The sequence below is a fragment of the Benincasa hispida genome, chromosome 12 (genome assembly GCF_027475165.1).
Source record: "Benincasa hispida cultivar pf3 chromosome 12, pf3_genome.v1.1, whole genome shotgun sequence".
Classification (NCBI taxonomy): Eukaryota; Viridiplantae; Streptophyta; class Magnoliopsida; order Cucurbitales; family Cucurbitaceae; genus Benincasa; species Benincasa hispida.
Window position 1 is genome coordinate 35835473 of NC_143489.1, and position 16837 is coordinate 35852309.

The window sequence follows — 16837 nt, forward strand, 5'->3', positions numbered from 1 at the left end:
AGTTACATTGTCTGTGTTTGGTGTGCAAAGTTGAGTTGTTTTGGTAATTATTGTCTCTGTTTGGATATATAGTTGAGTTGAGTTGGAGTATCTGATGCTGTTTTTGTAAATGAAATTGATTTTGTCTTTTTTTTTTTTTAGCTATTTTTTATTTTAATTTTCAACTATACACATATTTTTCTAACTTTTATAAGATAAAAACAAAAAAACTTCCAATTATTCTCCATTATCAAAACATAACAAATTCTCTGCAAAGTATTCATATACAAAATACAAAATTTTGAATTCAATTTTTTAAACACTCAAATGGAATCGATTATTCTATTCAAAAACCCAACTTAATCATTAATTACTGTAAAAATTTAAAAATATAAAATATAAAATTGAAATGATTAATGTCATCAAATGAAACTATTCACGTTGTTTTAGATAGAAGGGATAACACTTAAATGTTAATATTAAAAAAAAAACCAAAATCTTACGATTTAAATCATAAAATCAACTATTAGATAGTCTTTTTTGACCAATTTGTTATGGATTTAACTTTTTCTAAAATCGGTGAAATGATTTTAGAAATAATGATGTCTATTTTTCTTATTATTATTTTGCATCAATATACAAACTATTTTTTTTAAATTAAAAAAAATTAAAAAATTAAAAGAAAAAAGAAAACTTGAGCCATAATTTTAAATTCCACTATTCCACTGTTTCATTAGAATTATGTAATATTTGAAAATATCAAGGGAAAGGTTGTTTAAAACATATTGTTGAACTTTTGTTTAGTGAAACAATAATAAGACATCGTATGTAATATTTTTTAGATCTACGAAAAAAATGAAATAGAAGAAGAATAATTAGATCTGAAAGAATAACTATAGAAAGAAAATTTTTTTTAAAAAAAAGAAGGAATTGAGAAAGAAAAGGAAAAATAAAACTCATACGAGCCAGATAGAAAAAGGAGAGAAAATGAGAAAGACAAACCAAGCGGCAAAAGATAAGAGAAGGAAGTAAATGTGAAGAGAGGCAAAGTAATTGAGGAAGTTGAAAGAGGGATGAAAACGCATTGGAAAACGGGTGAAAATGAGAGTGATAAAATGATGGGTAATTAAACCCACCGTTTTATTTTTATCAACGGTCGTCAAAGTTGGGCACATAAAGGTGGTAGGCAGAATATATTGCCGAAGTTGCTTGTGCAAAGGTAGTCATTGGAGTTAGTCGCTAGAGTTATCGTCAAAGGTGGTTGGTGGGATCCGGAGTTCTTCATCGAAGTTGGTCGTGCGAATGTGGAAGTCGGAGTTTTTTTTATACCAAGGTGGTTGTCAAAATTAGTTGTCGGAGCTCAATGTTAGTCATTGGAGTTGGTCATCCGAAAGTAGTCATCAGAGTATGTCGCCGAAGTGTGGTAGCGGTAATCACCAAAGGAGACCGATGGGTGGAACCATTAAAAACATTGGAGGGAGAGAGAAATGGAGAGAGTTGGTGTGAGTTGGTAAAATAACCAACTCAACCCACCAACATTTAAAGTTGGTCGTCAAACATATACCATCTCAACCCAACTCTCCTTGGTTGTCAAACATCCCCTAAAAGAGTCAATATTCTCTACTTAAGCTTGATACGTGATGTTATATCTTGATATTTCTCGCTTCCAAAGTAGGACTTTTCAAAGTACCAAAATTAAAATAGAATAAATATGAAAGTATATAGACCCAAATAATACTTTAAAAAAGAAAAAGAAAAAAAGAAAAAAAAGGTTCAGAATCTCAATCACTTTCGTTCTCATTCTGATCTTCCTCTAGGATTTATAGTTTCGGTTATGATTTGTCCAAAATCTCCCCAAATGTCATTTCCTATAGCTAAATCTTCTAATTTTCTTCTGCTAACAATTTTCTTGAACAGTGAACACCAACTCCTCTATAACATCCAAGAACTCTTAGCTACTACGAAAAACTATTTTACATCTTATTTTAGTAAGAGCGTGGGATGAGGGATCAAATCACCAACCTCTACGGTAACACGTCATGACAATTACCACTAAGCCAAACTCACTTTAAGATGTATAACTATTTTACATTTAGCCCAGAAAGTTTAACGAAATTGTAGATCAGACTGAAAATTTTAGAATTATAAAGTTCATATCAAAACTAAGCACGGATGGTGATTTAACCTTCTTTTGGCATTCAGCCATTAAAACGACAATAACAAATGAAACCAAACAATATAGATATTTATCGGTGCGCTCAATTCAAAATTAGTCTACTATTGAAATTGATCAGAAAAATCTTGTTTTCAGGCTATGTACAAATCTTGTGGGACTTCCACTATCAATACAGATGGCAACTGTTTTGCAGAGTCAGAATCATTGAATCTTCAACATACACAAACAAGCTTTTCCATAGGAGGCAAGGATTGCAACAAGACAGCAGTATAGCAAGTACAACAGTTGAGCCATTTTCAATTGCTAGTCAAATTCTTAAGGCTTTAGGAGAAGTTGGGATTGAGGGAGCCTAAGAAAATTAGTAATGAACTGATTTTTGGAAGAGCAAGTTAATAAAAAGAAGACAGCCTAACCAACTTCTAATGCAACAGGACAAGTTAAACACCAATGAACTGAGAACTGCTTTTTATATATATGGGGAAAAGGAGCTGAGGCTTGCTACAAAGCTGGAAATTTCTTCCTCTTGTTGACCCCACAAAATACAAAATCATATGCCTCCTATGTACAAGGCAAAATACCAGACAATGTGATCATTTTTTACCTCTATTATAGAAGAGGGGCTGGTTCCTGAGCTATTCAAATGCCAAGACACCATCACTATTATTGACTGCCATTTTGAGATTCTTCTGGAATTGGAGTCAGCTCTCCACCAATGTTTTTATTCTCATTTTCCTCAGATGCAGAGTTCCGGTCTCGGTTTCTATTTGGACGAGGTTTCCTAAAGTACTTGGCCACAAACATTTCGGCCAGGTCAGGATACTTGCCTTTGATGAAATTATCAAGGCATTTACGATATGAAAAGTCCTCTTTATGGCCGTCGGTTGTCACAACGTAAAAACACCTGCTTTCCTGAAAACTGCTGTGCCGACTAACCTGCCAAGTTCAAGCACTAAACAACGTAAGATATCCTCAAATGTCCATTACGTTGCAGAAAATGGTAGGAAGGTCCATAACGAATGAAGATTAAGGTGCAATCAACTTCCAAATAAATCCACCACAGTGCCAGCATCCAGTTGCCAAATTAAAAATACAGAAGTACTGCTTGACTCTTCACATGGCAAGGTCGAAAGGGTTTAAGCATCATCTAAAAGTTACATGATGATGATGATTGCATACAAACTTAGCTTTTAAGAGAAAGTGAATGAATACAAAAAGGGCCCAGAACAAAACCTAATGTGCTAACAATATAAAAAAAGAGCTCCGACTCAAAATTATAAGACCAAGAGAATAGTTACACAAATCATTCGAGTTGAGGCAAACTTCAGTAAGAGACCACACCAACCTCCCAAGACCTCTCAATCCCTCTAAAAATTTTATAAATCATTTCCGATCAAATGCTTCAAAGAATAGGAAAGAAACATTTTTGCCAAAAGGTTCGTCCATTATCTCAAAAAGGCGAATGTGAGTGGAATAGAACCAAACATCATAGAAATATCTTCTATAATGACTACGATGGTGAAATCCAAATAAAAAACTCTGCATAAACGAAGTTGGCCTAAAAGATGCTTAGAAATGTTAAGTACCAAGAATATCCTTTCACCTTGCATTCAAAAAGCTTCAAACAATTGACAAAATAGAGAGATACGACAAAGATTGAATAAACAAAAGGAACAGCATAAAGGTAACAACTGTCAATAGTATTACAGCTCAGATTTTTTTTTTCACATGAGGACAAATATATATATAATAAACTTCAAAAAATAATAACAGTTTGAGAAATATACCATGAAGTGGTCAATTCCAGCGCCCATTTTTGCAGCTTTGTCAGGATGGAAGTTGAATACACTTTGAAGTACGAAGGACTGATCTTCAGCAGACAATGGATCCCCATCATTGTACCTTCGCACAAAATATTCATGAATGAAAATTTAAATAGAATGAAAATGTTCAAGAAATAGTGTCAATTACATATTGGTGGACCACAGTGTCAATGTTAAGGAAAAAAACATAAGAAACACCAAAGTTGTTTTATTCACGAGACAAAAACATTGGTAGACTTTATGAGCAAGTGGACAAACAAAAACTGTTCATCAGAAAATCCCCTTATCTTATTTCCAATTAAATACTAAGGTTTTGCCTCAGCCCTATCATTTTCTCTGGCCACTACAACCAAACTAAGAATGTGTTCATTCATAAGCAGATCCATCCTTTACATCTACTATTTATAATAAAACAAAATTACTAAATGCAACCAATGTGCCTTAGTGAAAAGCATTCAGAGAGAATATGTACCCAGATTGATGCATAACTTTTCTGATAGATTGCATTATGGGTTCAATATCTGCAAGAATATCTTGTTCTTCAGTTGTAAACATATCCAACCGTTGTCCTGATGCAGTAAATATTGCGCGTAAATTAGAATCATCGTTCAAAACTCCAGGAGATTTCGGAGGACGGTTCTTCCTATTTTTCCACTCCCCAGCATTTCCACCCCAACCTTTTGACCCTTGATTCTTCTTATCCCATCCATGTGAACTTGTCTGTTCACTAGACTCTTTATGAGAACCCCAACCATGAGAAACTTCCGGTGATTTTTGTTCCCAACCTAATGAAGTTTCTGGAGGTTTCAGTTGACTAAATTGTGTATTTGAATCATCCTGAGATCCCCGACTAAATTCTTCAGCTGCCCTCTGGGGTTGTCCCCACGAACCCAGTGAGTCATTTTGGGATCCCCAACTTTGTGAAGCCTCCGTAGATTTCTGTGTGTCCCATGGCTTATCCATCTTCTCCTGAGATCCCCAACTTTGTGAAGCCTCTGTAGATTTCTGTTTGTCCCATGGCTTATCCATCTTCTCCTGAGAGTCCCAACCTCCTGTGTCAGAAGATTTATGCTCACTGGTAACTTGATCAAACCCATGACCTGATCCTTCGTTTGACTCAATTTGGGAGCCCCAGCCACGTTGATTTGATTCATTGTTAACATGTGAAGGTTTTATAACTTCCCGTGATTTCTGTTGCCCCCAGACATCATTGCCAAATCCCTGGGAAGCCTCTGGTGATTTATGTTGATCCCAAGAATGATTGAGAACTGCATCACTATGCTCCACGGCTTTGGATGGAAAGCTATCCTTCGAGTCACAAACAGTTTGAGAACCCCAACTAGATGTCCGCTGGCTCTCCATCCTGTCGGTGGCCCTGCTATCCCATCTATCAGACACCTTATCTAGGTCCATTGATGCCTGGCCATCGTTCCAGCCTGCTTCAGATTGATGATCATCTCCAGAATTCTTTCTCCAACTGCCTGCAGAACCCCAGCCATTGGTTTTGGAAGAAACTTCTTGCACCTGAACCTGGAATGATTCAGCTTTATCCTTCACCTGACTAGACCAATTATCTTCTGTTTTAGAACTTCCTCTTGACCAAGCCTTATCTTCCCATCCCCTAGATTTAGAGGTCATCTCAACCTTTTTATGGAAGGCATCTTGTGTTTCAGCTTTCTCGTTCTGCAAACCAGACCACAGATTTGATTTTTCTGGCGCTGTGTCACCTTTAAAGCCATCTACATCTTTTGTTTTTGTCCCCCAAGTAGATGCAGTATCCCAACCTCCAGATTTTGGAGTTTTCTCCATGGAAGTAAAGGAATCCCGTTCAACTTCTTTTGTACCAGAATTTGACCAGTCATTGTCGTTTGAAGTATTAGTAGCTTTATTTCCCCAACTTGGCGTAGTATCCCAAGCAGAGTTTGAAGTATTCTCTTGGGCATTTGTATTGGCCACATCAGGTTCAGCTTTTCTCCCCCATCCAGACCAGTCATTGTCATCGGACGAGTTAGTAGCCTTCCCATTTTCATTATTTTCCCACTGCCCACCACCAGTGGAAACAGCCCCAAGAGATGGAGCTTTTTCCCACTTTGATTCTCCAGGATAATTATCCAAACAGTGTTCAAATTCAGCACTGTCTTCAAAAACTGGCTTCTCAGAAGTCAAAGGCTCTGGGGACAGAGTCAACTCACCATATTCATCTTCTACCATTATATCCTCAATCTCTTCACCTAGGCATGCAGACGTTGGCTCTTCTGATTTACTACTTCTCACCATGTGTAAAAAGTTATAAACATCCACAACATCATCTTGTTTGCATCCTAACTGGAACAGGGAAGAAAAGGTGCGTGAATGAGTTGAACCATAAAAAAGATCTTTGAAGGAACAAAAACAATAATTATAATAATAATAATTGATCAGTACCTCTTTTTGGTCCCAAAGGATGTCAAACCTTGATCCTGTACCAACAGCAACATGTTTACCCCAAGAACAGGAGGCCACTATGCTTGATAAAGAATCCTTATGACATTTCTCAGCAGCTCTCTCGAAACATTTTCTTGGTGTCTGTAAATCCATAGAGCAAGATTATATGACCGGCAGTGTATCAACAATTAATAAAAAAAAGGAAAATAAAGCTCAATCTCGTATTGAGATACAGACAGAGAGAGTAAGAGAGAGAGAGGACTTACAAACAAAGTTGCTTCTGTAAATGGTACTTGGATGTTCAGTGCACGAGATAATGCTTTATATCCACCTGAATTGAAGCCAATCATATTTCCTGTGCATGTCATACTGTTTGCCAGCAGAATGAGATGATCTCCAAGAACACCTTTTGAAACCATTGACACTGACTTTGAAAGCCGCTGTGCATATAAACCATCTTATATATCATTTTCTTCGACATTTGTCATTTACCTATTTATTATCAAGTCACCTACAATGCAGGTATTTACCATTTTTTGGAAGTTTTAGCTAGAACGAAACAAGCACCATAGTTATACACAATTAAAAAAAGCTGACTTCCACTGGAAAATACATGTAAAGCCTACAACCTTAGTATATATCTTTCAATTGGAAGATCTATCCCGTCTAACTTCCAAATGCCATTTCCTTAATGATATCTAGAGAGAAAGAAAGAAAAATAGTCAACCTAAGTAAATGGTTCAATATCATCCCTGAATTAACAAAGAAACAAAGAAAAATAAGACTTTTAGAGGGTGGGAAAAGGACCTTCGTGAGGTTTGGTCTCTTGTTTGCTATCATGTTTCTTTGTGGGCTTCGATTTTGATGACCTTTTGTAACTATTTTATAAGCATTGTTTTGCATAGCTAGAGTCCCTTCTTGTAAAGGAATGTCTCTTTTTGTGGGCTTCGTTTTTTGAATGCCCGTATACGCTTTCATTTTTTTCTAACTAAAAGTTGTTTCTCTAAAAAAAAAAAAAAAAAAAAAAAAAAAAAAAAAGAAAGAAAGAAAAAACAAAAAATACCACTCAATCTAGTATCTGAAAACTCTTGTTTCCAATAACTGATTTGGTCATGTTATAATGGTTCAAGTAAAAAGTCCTATAGAAAAAAATGTGTCACCCTTTATGACCAAAGGTTCAAGTAAAAACTTCTATAAAAAAAAGTGTCCCCCTTTAATACACATAAAGGGAGACCCTTTGAGAATTTGGGTTAGAATTTTAAGCACAACTAGTGGGAGGAAAAGAAATAAAAAAATAAAAACATAAGCATTACTAAAATTTATAGAGACAGATTTTGTTGATCCTTCAACACTTCAAAGTAGCCTATTTGTTGGGGTCAATGCAGAAGGTTCCTAAAGATTATATTCCCTTGTCACCTCTTTTGTATTTGGTAATTTATCATTTTGCACAGATTTTATGGGAGATCTTGATTTTGGGCTTTGGGGGATTTTGTGAGTGATTATACTTTAACGTAAGTTATGGGTATTATTTTGGTTGCTGAGAAAATTGGGGTAATAATTCGGTAGATGGAAGGGAATAATGAGAGTATCTATATCACTATATGAGTTGTTTCAAATTGGTCAGTTTCCTACTCGAGATAACATAAAAGGGATTGATTGTTTGGGTATAGAAATTTCTTATGTTTGGGCATACTCTCTTGAGTGTACTAGAGTAGAACAAAGAAATGCGTTCTCCCTTGAGAAAGTTTCATTGGGCTGATCCAAAAATTACACTACAGAAAAAGGTTTCAATTGAATTACTTTATTGGGACAAAAAGGAGCATGTATTCATCATACCTGGATCATTTGATCAAAAGCACATGAAATGCCAAGCAGATCCTGAACTTGTTTGATGGCATAAGGAACTGATCTTCTGGTATCAATCAAGTGAATAACAGGTAGGCAACAGTCCAGCACATTCCTCCAAGCATCACCATTTTGTTTCACTGCCGATTTTTCCAGACAGACATCCAACGCTAGTTCACCATCCTGCCACCTGGAAGGATTTTTTTGCCAGCTGGTTGAATCTGGACTAATCCAGATCACATTTGCAGAACTGATCCGAGGGTCACCTATTGAATTGATGAAAAAGGTTGTCGGAAAAAAGGATGGTTTTCAAGCAAACTTACAAATATTCAGATATGAATAAACTTTACTCATTTAAACTATTTAATGCACTCTCTCTATATTTTGATGCAGATTAATTTTTCTTTTCTTAAAAAAGAAAAGAAGCCTCTTCATTGAATTAATGTAACGAGAATATTAATTTTGTTCTTTTCTGGTTCAACGTTTAAAATTTAGAGGTTAAGCTCCATCTCCTTAGTGATTGAAGTTAATTCAATTAGGAGGTACCGAGCATTTCTCAATAATCTGAGTTCCGAAATGGAAGCAGCATTGGCACTTGTTCGTGGAGTCGAGAAGTTAAGAGATGGACCTACTTAGAATATTGAATCACTGGGTGCTTTGGTTGTTCTCACATGTCTTGTGGAACTCAACAATATTTTTAGACTTCAGACTCAAGGATACAGAATAGATCCTATTCAAGTAAAGTAGTAACTCAAGGATAACTTTCATAGGTGAAACTATGAATTTGGTCTTTTTTTTTTGTCATGGATCTCATAGTTATATACACTGAGATATTAAATTAAATCGTTTCTCTATTATTATTATTAGTAGTAGTAGTTAGGTCTTCATTGAGAAAAAATAAAGAATACAAGTGCGAACAACAAAAAACACCCACAGAAAGAACACACACAATGCCTTGACCTAAATAATAATTACAAAAAAGCTTCGCCACTGAGGTCCATGACGAAGCATTAAACTTCATCACCCCAAACACCCCACAAAACAACACAACCCAGCTCCCACAAAAAACACCCTGTCTCATGAAAGAGGGGTGGAGAAGTAACTCATCAATCACCTCTCTACAACCCATATGCGTAGCCAAAACAAGGCCAATGCCCTAAAAATCATGGGGAGAAAATAGAGATTTTCTTATAGACTAAATCCTTATATATTGATTAATTGTAAAGCATTAAGATGGTATATTCTTTCTCCAGTCATAACCAACTAAATCTTTCAATATCTTTTAAGATTTTAAACGTGTTTTATCTATCGAGAAGTACTAATATATATGTATATATACACATAAATATATGTAAGTATGTGTATATATACACACGCACACACATATATATAGTATCCCAACGTGTTTGTGTCATACGTTTTAGAGATTAATGTATCACAGTGTCCATGTCCAATCGTTTTCATGCTCTTGTTCTCAGAAAAAGAATAAATGTTCAAGAAATAAAAACTCCAAAATCCAAAAGTGGGTGAAAAAGAAAAAGTACGAAACAACAAATACACCCATATAGAAATTTAACCATGAACATAAGAACCTTTTAATATCTTTGTCTAACACTTGAGGAATTTGCAAACAAAAGTTGAAGCTACGAAAAAGACCTTCACCCAACAATTAAAAGGTGGATGGAAAAAGAACTATCTGATCATATCAGTGTCCCTATGACGGGCTAGCAAGAAGCCGAACGTCTGAAAGAATTAATTCCAAATAGATCTCGCAAACTTACGTCTCCAAATAATGTGATTCCAAATAGATCTCGCAAACTTATGTCTCCAAATAATGTGATTCAAGTCTTCTTCTGTCTTCCAATAGAGAATGAAAAAAATAAAAAGAGGAAACTAGCGATGGCAACTTCCTCAAAAGCAAATCCATAGTGTTAACTTGTTCAAATCGGCAGACAAAGAACTTAAGCTTCTTAGGGATCTTCCTAATTCTCTAGAGAGGAGAAAAAACAAATTCACTATCAAGGGAAGGGTCCAATAAGAAACGAAAGAATGACTTACAGGAGTATTCCTCCAAAGGGTTGGAACTCCAAACATCAAGCTCCCTAACTAAACTTGAAAATCAGTTACAAAACAACTTCTTAAGGGAAGATAAATGATTTAGACAGGAAACTGTAGAGTAAAGGGGTCTATCCTCCACCACCGATCTTCCCAAAAATATGTATTATTCCCCTCTCCCAGCACACAATGGACCATGTGGGAGAAAGAAGCGAGCTCATAAGAAATTTCCTTCGACAAGTTCTGATAAGTGCATTTAAACCCACTCCACAGTCACTCAAAAGGATGAGGATCATACTTGTGCCAAAGAGCTCTAGACTGAAGAGGAAAACACCAACGCCATTTAGCCACCGAAGTTGTCCTTTTCTATCCCCCCACGTTCATAGGGTTCCCAAGGACCTCCCACCTAACTAAATGCACCCCTTTTTCCTCGTCCACCCCTTCCCAGAGGAAATTACCCATAAACTTCTCGATATTCTTGCAAACCAAGCATGGGCTCTATAAAGGGAGAAATAATAAATTAGGATACCGCTCACAAAAGAACGAATCAGGGCTACTCCACCAGCTTAGAGAAGAAGCACTTCTTTTACAATTTGGAATCAAATTCCCTTCTGTTGACTGATAAAATTCCATCCATTTACCTTTAATTCCAGATCTCATTTCAAGCTCAAAATAACAAATAAATAAAGGTTTATCAATTTTCAATCTGTCACCAAGAGGCTAGAGGTTTTTTTTTTTCTTTTTTGAAAACGGCAAGAAGTTCTTTTCTTTGCGTTTTTTTTTCTTCATTCTCAACATCCCAAATCATAATAAGAACCATCTTGACGGATAGATTTCTCAACTATTGCCCCACTCTCTTGGAATTATCAAATAAATTGTCCTTTTTTTAAACAAGATATCGAACTTCACATTTAAAAAATGAAAAGAGACCAATGCTCAAATAAAAACTCCACAGGGAGTGAAAAAGTGAAAGTGACAAAAGAAAGCAAGAAAATTTAACGAGAAAAAGTGAAAGTGACAAAAGAAAGCAAGAAAATTTAACGATCAACCACTCAAAATAAATTACAAAGGATATATAAAGGCATTCCAATTGAGGATAATATCTTGTAAAAAGATCCAATCAAAGGGGAATATATGAGTGTCAATGGGAACTATGACGACATGAAAGAAGTCCCAGACAAAGGGTTGCAAAACCCTCACGATGAAGATGCGTACAATTCCTTTAAACCAGGATTGAAAGTACAAAAACATGAAATGATTGTAGGTTGTGTTTCAGAACCCTTGGCGATATCAATAACGTGCAAAGAAGAAGATTGTATCAAAGGTTTGTGTTTCCGTATATATATATATGCCAAAAGACAATAGGAATTAAGGAAAAAAAACCAAAACTCATTACACATAATAAACATTATTTGTAGCCATTACAAATTACGTAAAGACTCAAATTTTTAAAGCATAAAAATATTTACGAAGTACAAAATTGAGCGTAAAAAATACTTGCAAAGCTATGAAGTTAAATTATTTAGGGGAGAGAAATAGATTACTTTTCACGTGTGAAAAAAAAGTTGATGAAAAAAATGGACTCTAGTCAAGAAAGAAAAAGAAAGAATACACAAACCTACCAAAAAAATAATAATAATAATAAATAAAGAAGCCCAAACAAACATGCGAGCTGAAGTTTAGATCTTGGGATTCAACCATTTGGCTTGTTATTTCTTTGTAAATGTTCCTGTTCAGCCTATAAGGGCCGTTTGATAATATTCCCATTTTCTCATTTCCTGTTTTCTAAAAACTAGAAATGGGAATATGTTTGATAACTATTTTTGTTTCTTGTTTCTTGAATAGAATCTTATTTCATAACTTATTAACTATTTCTTGTTTCTTGTATTATTTTTTCTTACTTTTTTTTCTTTACCTTATAGTTTAAATATAATTTAATTATGTAAAATAAAAAATATATATAACAAGCATTAAAATATTATAAAAAATTATATTATTGAATACTAATAATTTCTAACACAAAATTAATACAAAACTAACAACAATGATACGATTATTGTTTCTATCTTTTTCAATATTGCTCAAATTTGAAATGGAATATTATTTTTTACTTCGGTCATTTGTCTTAAATGACGTCGACTCAAATCCAACTCAATTATAATATTATGTAAATGTCGTGGTTGTAAATTATTAACTTGAAGCTAAATGAATGCCTTAGTGAACACAATTTTTGTAAATTCTAACCGGATTCAAATGTACTATAAATATAAAATAATAAATAAACATGCATATTGAAAATTTTAAAATTCAAAATAATATTTAAATATACATATTGAAAATTTTAAATTTGAAAATCAAAATAATATGAGTCATATTGAAAAATTTTAAAATATAAATTTAACTAACATATAAATAGAAAAAATAAATAAATGCAAAATAAGGAAAGAAATATAGCAAAATATTTTTTTTCTTATTTCTCTCGGAAGGAAAGGGTTTTTTAAATAGAAGAAACACCAAATTACAAATAAGGAAAGAATAAATTACAGCAAATATAATACAATGGAGAATTTCACAAAAAAAAAAATATTCAACACTCCCCCTCAAGCTGGTTTGAAAATATCATTCATGGTCGGCTTGTCAATCAACTTGTTGAATTGCCGCACTAGAAGACCTTTAATTAACACATCTACAATTTGCTCTGTTGTCGGAAGGAAGGAAATGCATATTATTCCTGCATCAATCTTCTCTTTTATGAAGTGTTTATCAACTTAAATATGTTTCGTCCTATCATGAAGGATTGGTTTGTAGGCAGTAGACATTGCTAAGTTGTTATCATAATAAATGCGTATGGACATTGTCTAAGAGAATTTCAATTCTTCCAATAGTCTTTTTATCCATATAACCTCACAAATGCCATGGACTAACGCCCTACATTATGCTTTACCACTAATTCTAGTAACCACACTTTGTTTTTTATCAATCGTACTAGATTTAACTAGATTTCCCCCAACAAAAGAGCAATAACCCGAAGTGGATCTTCTATCAGTCGTACTATCTACCTAATCAGCATCAATGTAAACCTCAACATGTAGGTGGTTATGCTTCTTAAATAATATACCTTTTTCCTGAAGTACCTTTCAAATATCTCAAGATTCTATAAACGGCTTCAAATTGAACTAATCTGGGAGCATGCATGAACTGACTTACCATACTAACTGCAAAAGCAATGTAAAGACGTGTGTGAGAGAAGTATATGAGTCTCTCCACAAGTTTCTGATACTTTTCTTTTTCTTTTACCTCTTTTTCAGTTGCAACTACTAATTTTAAATTCTGCTCAATGAGAGTTTCTACTATCTTGCAACCAAGTAAACCTGGCTCATTCAGTAGGTCAAGAATATACTTCCTTTGGTTGACAAGAATACCACTTTTAAACTTGGCGAACTCCATGCCTAGGAAATATTTTAAGGTTCCCAAGTCCTTGATTAGGAAATCACTAGCAAGTTTTTTCTTCAAGATATTCAATCCTGTCTCATCATTACCTATAAGTATGATAGTATCAACAAACACTATCAAAACAACCATCTTGCTATAGAACATAGTATGATCAGCTTGGCTTTGACTGAATTCATAGCTCATGATTGCCTTTCCAAAACATTCAAACCATGCTCTAGGAGATTGTTTAAGGCCGTATAATGATTTCTTTAACTTGTATACTTTGTTAACCCTAAGATTCACCTCAAAACCAGGTGGCAAGTCCATAAATACCTCTTCTTCAAGGTCCCCATTAAGAAAGGCATTCTTAACATCAAGTTGATAAAGAGGTTAACCAAAATTAACTGCAACAGATAACAGAATTCTGATAGAATTAATTTTAGCAACTGGAGTAAATGTTTCTTGATAATCAATTCTATAGGTCTGAGTGAACCCCTTGGCAACCAATCTGGCCTTGTACCTTTCAATATTACCATCAGCTTTACATTTTACAATGAACACTCATTTGCATCCCATTGTTTTCTTATCTTTTGGTAGTTCAACTATGTCCCAGTGCAATTTTGTTTCGATGCATTAATCTCTTCCATTGCTGCTAATTTGTAAGGTTCACACCTTAACTTCTTATATACTAACACAGAAAACAAGCTCTCAGTGAGCCACAAACAACCAAAATAGCAGTCCTCCGACAAGAATACTGGCCAAGAGAGGAAAACTCCTCTTCCAAATACACTGTTCAAAGAAAAGACAAGATAACTATCGAAAAAGTAGCTTGTAACCCTAGGGGCATTTTAGTAATTGTGTGTACCCTAGGGCTTCCCACTAGTCTATTTATTTGGCCTATTCTCTTGTACTTTGTGTATTACAATCAAATAATAAAAATTAGTGTCTATCGTGGTTTTTCTCCCTGTACTAGGGTTTCCATGTAATCTTGTTCTTCTCTTCCCTACTCTTTATTTTTTAACATAGTATCAGAGCCAAGTTACGAAACCCTAGCCGTCATCGATGGAACTCCGAGCATTGACATATAGGCAGCCATTCAGGCGGATATGAAGGAGTATCTCCAAGCCGCCCTACCACAACTGATCTCAGCCACCACCCACGTCCAGTCGCCGCCGGTAAAGGAGAGATTTAACCCTGCAGAGATGTTCCAGCCGCTGCACGAAGGAGGATCGACTGGTTTGTTCCAGATTGAAGCTACCTTCGATGATCAGAAACTCTCGATCGCACCGTCCACATCGTTCCAGACAGAAACAACGTCGATCAGAGACGCTCGATCGGGCTGAGCCGCGCCGGTGGATTGCTGTCGAGCCCTTCGTCCACGCCGGTCGCGCCGCTCGTGCCGATCGTTCAATCTCCTACCCAGCAGATTCCATGCGTCGAGCCGCTTCTGTCTGTGAGTTACCGAGCCGATTCCGTGCGCTGGTCAACCGTTCAAGCTGTTTTCCATGCGCCGAGTCGAGCAGCAGAGCAGCCTCCGTCTGTGAGTTACCCAGCTGGCGGATTGAGTCCAGCTTTCACGTCTGCTTCTGCCTCTGTCCAGCCGTCCGTAGGAACTTTTTTTCCAGTCGCGCCCAATCATAGTAGCTCGACTCAATACCCAGATGAAAACCCGGTAAATTCTTTCCCTATTTTACCCACTACAAATATCCTGCATGGTTTTTCTTCAGTTGACAGTACGACCAGCCTGAGTACAGTTGGAATCAGTACTATCGTCCAGTTAGGAAATATACAGTTTTTTGGTCTTGTTAGTGTGAACGGTAAAAAACCTTGGATTGTTGACTCAGGGGCGACGAATCATCTTACTAGTACCTCTGATCAATTTCTCTCATATTATCCAAGTGCTAGTAACGAACGAATTAGGATTACAGATGGGTCGTTCGCACCTGTTGTAGGAAAAGGGGATTTATCTCCGTTTGAGGGTTTGGTTCTGCGGGACGTTTTGCATGTTCCTAAAATTTCATATAATTTATTATCCATCAGTAAGATTACAAGAGATTTGAATTGTCAGGCAGTTTTTTCACCCGACTCTGTTTTATTTCAGGATCTAAGCTCGGGGACGACAATTGGCACTGCCCGGAACGATGGGGGACTCTACTTCCTAACTGATGATGTTTCCTCTAGGAATGATTATAGGACTAGCCTTGTCTCCTTAAATTTTTCTACCTCTGAGAATGATTTTCTGTTATGGCATTACCGCTTAGGGCATCCGAACATTCAGTACATGAAACACTTATTTCCGCATTGATTTCGCAATATTAATGTGTCTCTTTTAAAGTGTGAAGTGTGTATTTGTGCCAAACAGAGTCGTGTCTCCTTCCACTCCTAGCCCTATAAACCATCCAAACCCTTCACCTTAGTCCACAGTGATGCTTGGAGTCCCTCACCAACCACAACCTCCACAGGGAAACGCTGGTTTGTCACTTTTATAGACGACCACACTCGGCTTACTTGGGTCTTTCTTCTCACTGATAAGTCCAAGGTGTTATCTGTATTCCAGCAATTTTATGCCACTGTGGAAACACAATTTAATGCCAGGATTGGTATTTTGAGAAGTGACAATAGGCGGGAATTCTTTAACACTTCCTTCCAAGAGTTTCTTGCTTCCAAAGGGATTATCCATCAGAGTTCGTGTGCCTACACTCCCCAACAAAATGGGGTAGCAGAGAGGGAAAATCGTCATTTGGTGGAAGTTGCTAGGTCCTTAATGCTATCCACATCACTCCCGTCTTACCTATAGGGTGATGTCATCCTTACTGCTGCTCACTTAATCAACCGAATGCCTTCCCGGGTCCTCAATTTTCAAAACCCCTTAGACTGTTTAAAAGAGTCCTACCCTACGACTCATTTAGTCTCCGATGTACCACTTCGAGTTTTTGGCTGTGTTGCCTTTGTTCACTCCTATGGTCCAAACCGCACAAAATTTATCCCTCGTGCTCAAAAGTGCGTCTTTGTTGGGTATCCACTCCATCAACGCGGGTATAAATGTTACCACCCATCCTCTAGCAAATATTTTGTTTCCATGGATATCACCTTCCTTGAGGATCAA

At 36.1% G+C, this 16837-nt stretch overlaps 1 protein-coding gene across 3 annotated transcripts in view; it reads right to left on the bottom strand.

Annotated features, from left to right (window-relative positions):
• Positions 1-2232: 2232 nt before the first annotated feature.
• The window catches only part of NRPD1B (nuclear RNA polymerase D1B), a 44914-nt gene continuing 30309 nt past the window's right edge, over positions 2233-16837 (bottom strand). For all 3 annotated transcript variants that reach the window (XM_090308196.1, XM_090308195.1, XM_090308197.1), the window contains 6 exons: positions 8236-8510; positions 6666-6839; positions 6400-6540; positions 4448-6300; positions 3940-4054; positions 2233-3088 (listed from right to left, as the gene is read on the bottom strand). In XM_090308196.1, the coding sequence (XP_090164322.1) occupies positions 2816-3088; positions 3940-4054; positions 4448-6300; positions 6400-6540; positions 6666-6839; positions 8236-8510 (2831 nt within the window). In that variant the 3' untranslated portion in view covers positions 2233-2815. The remainder of the gene's footprint in view (positions 3089-3939; positions 4055-4447; positions 6301-6399; positions 6541-6665; positions 6840-8235; positions 8511-16837) is intronic.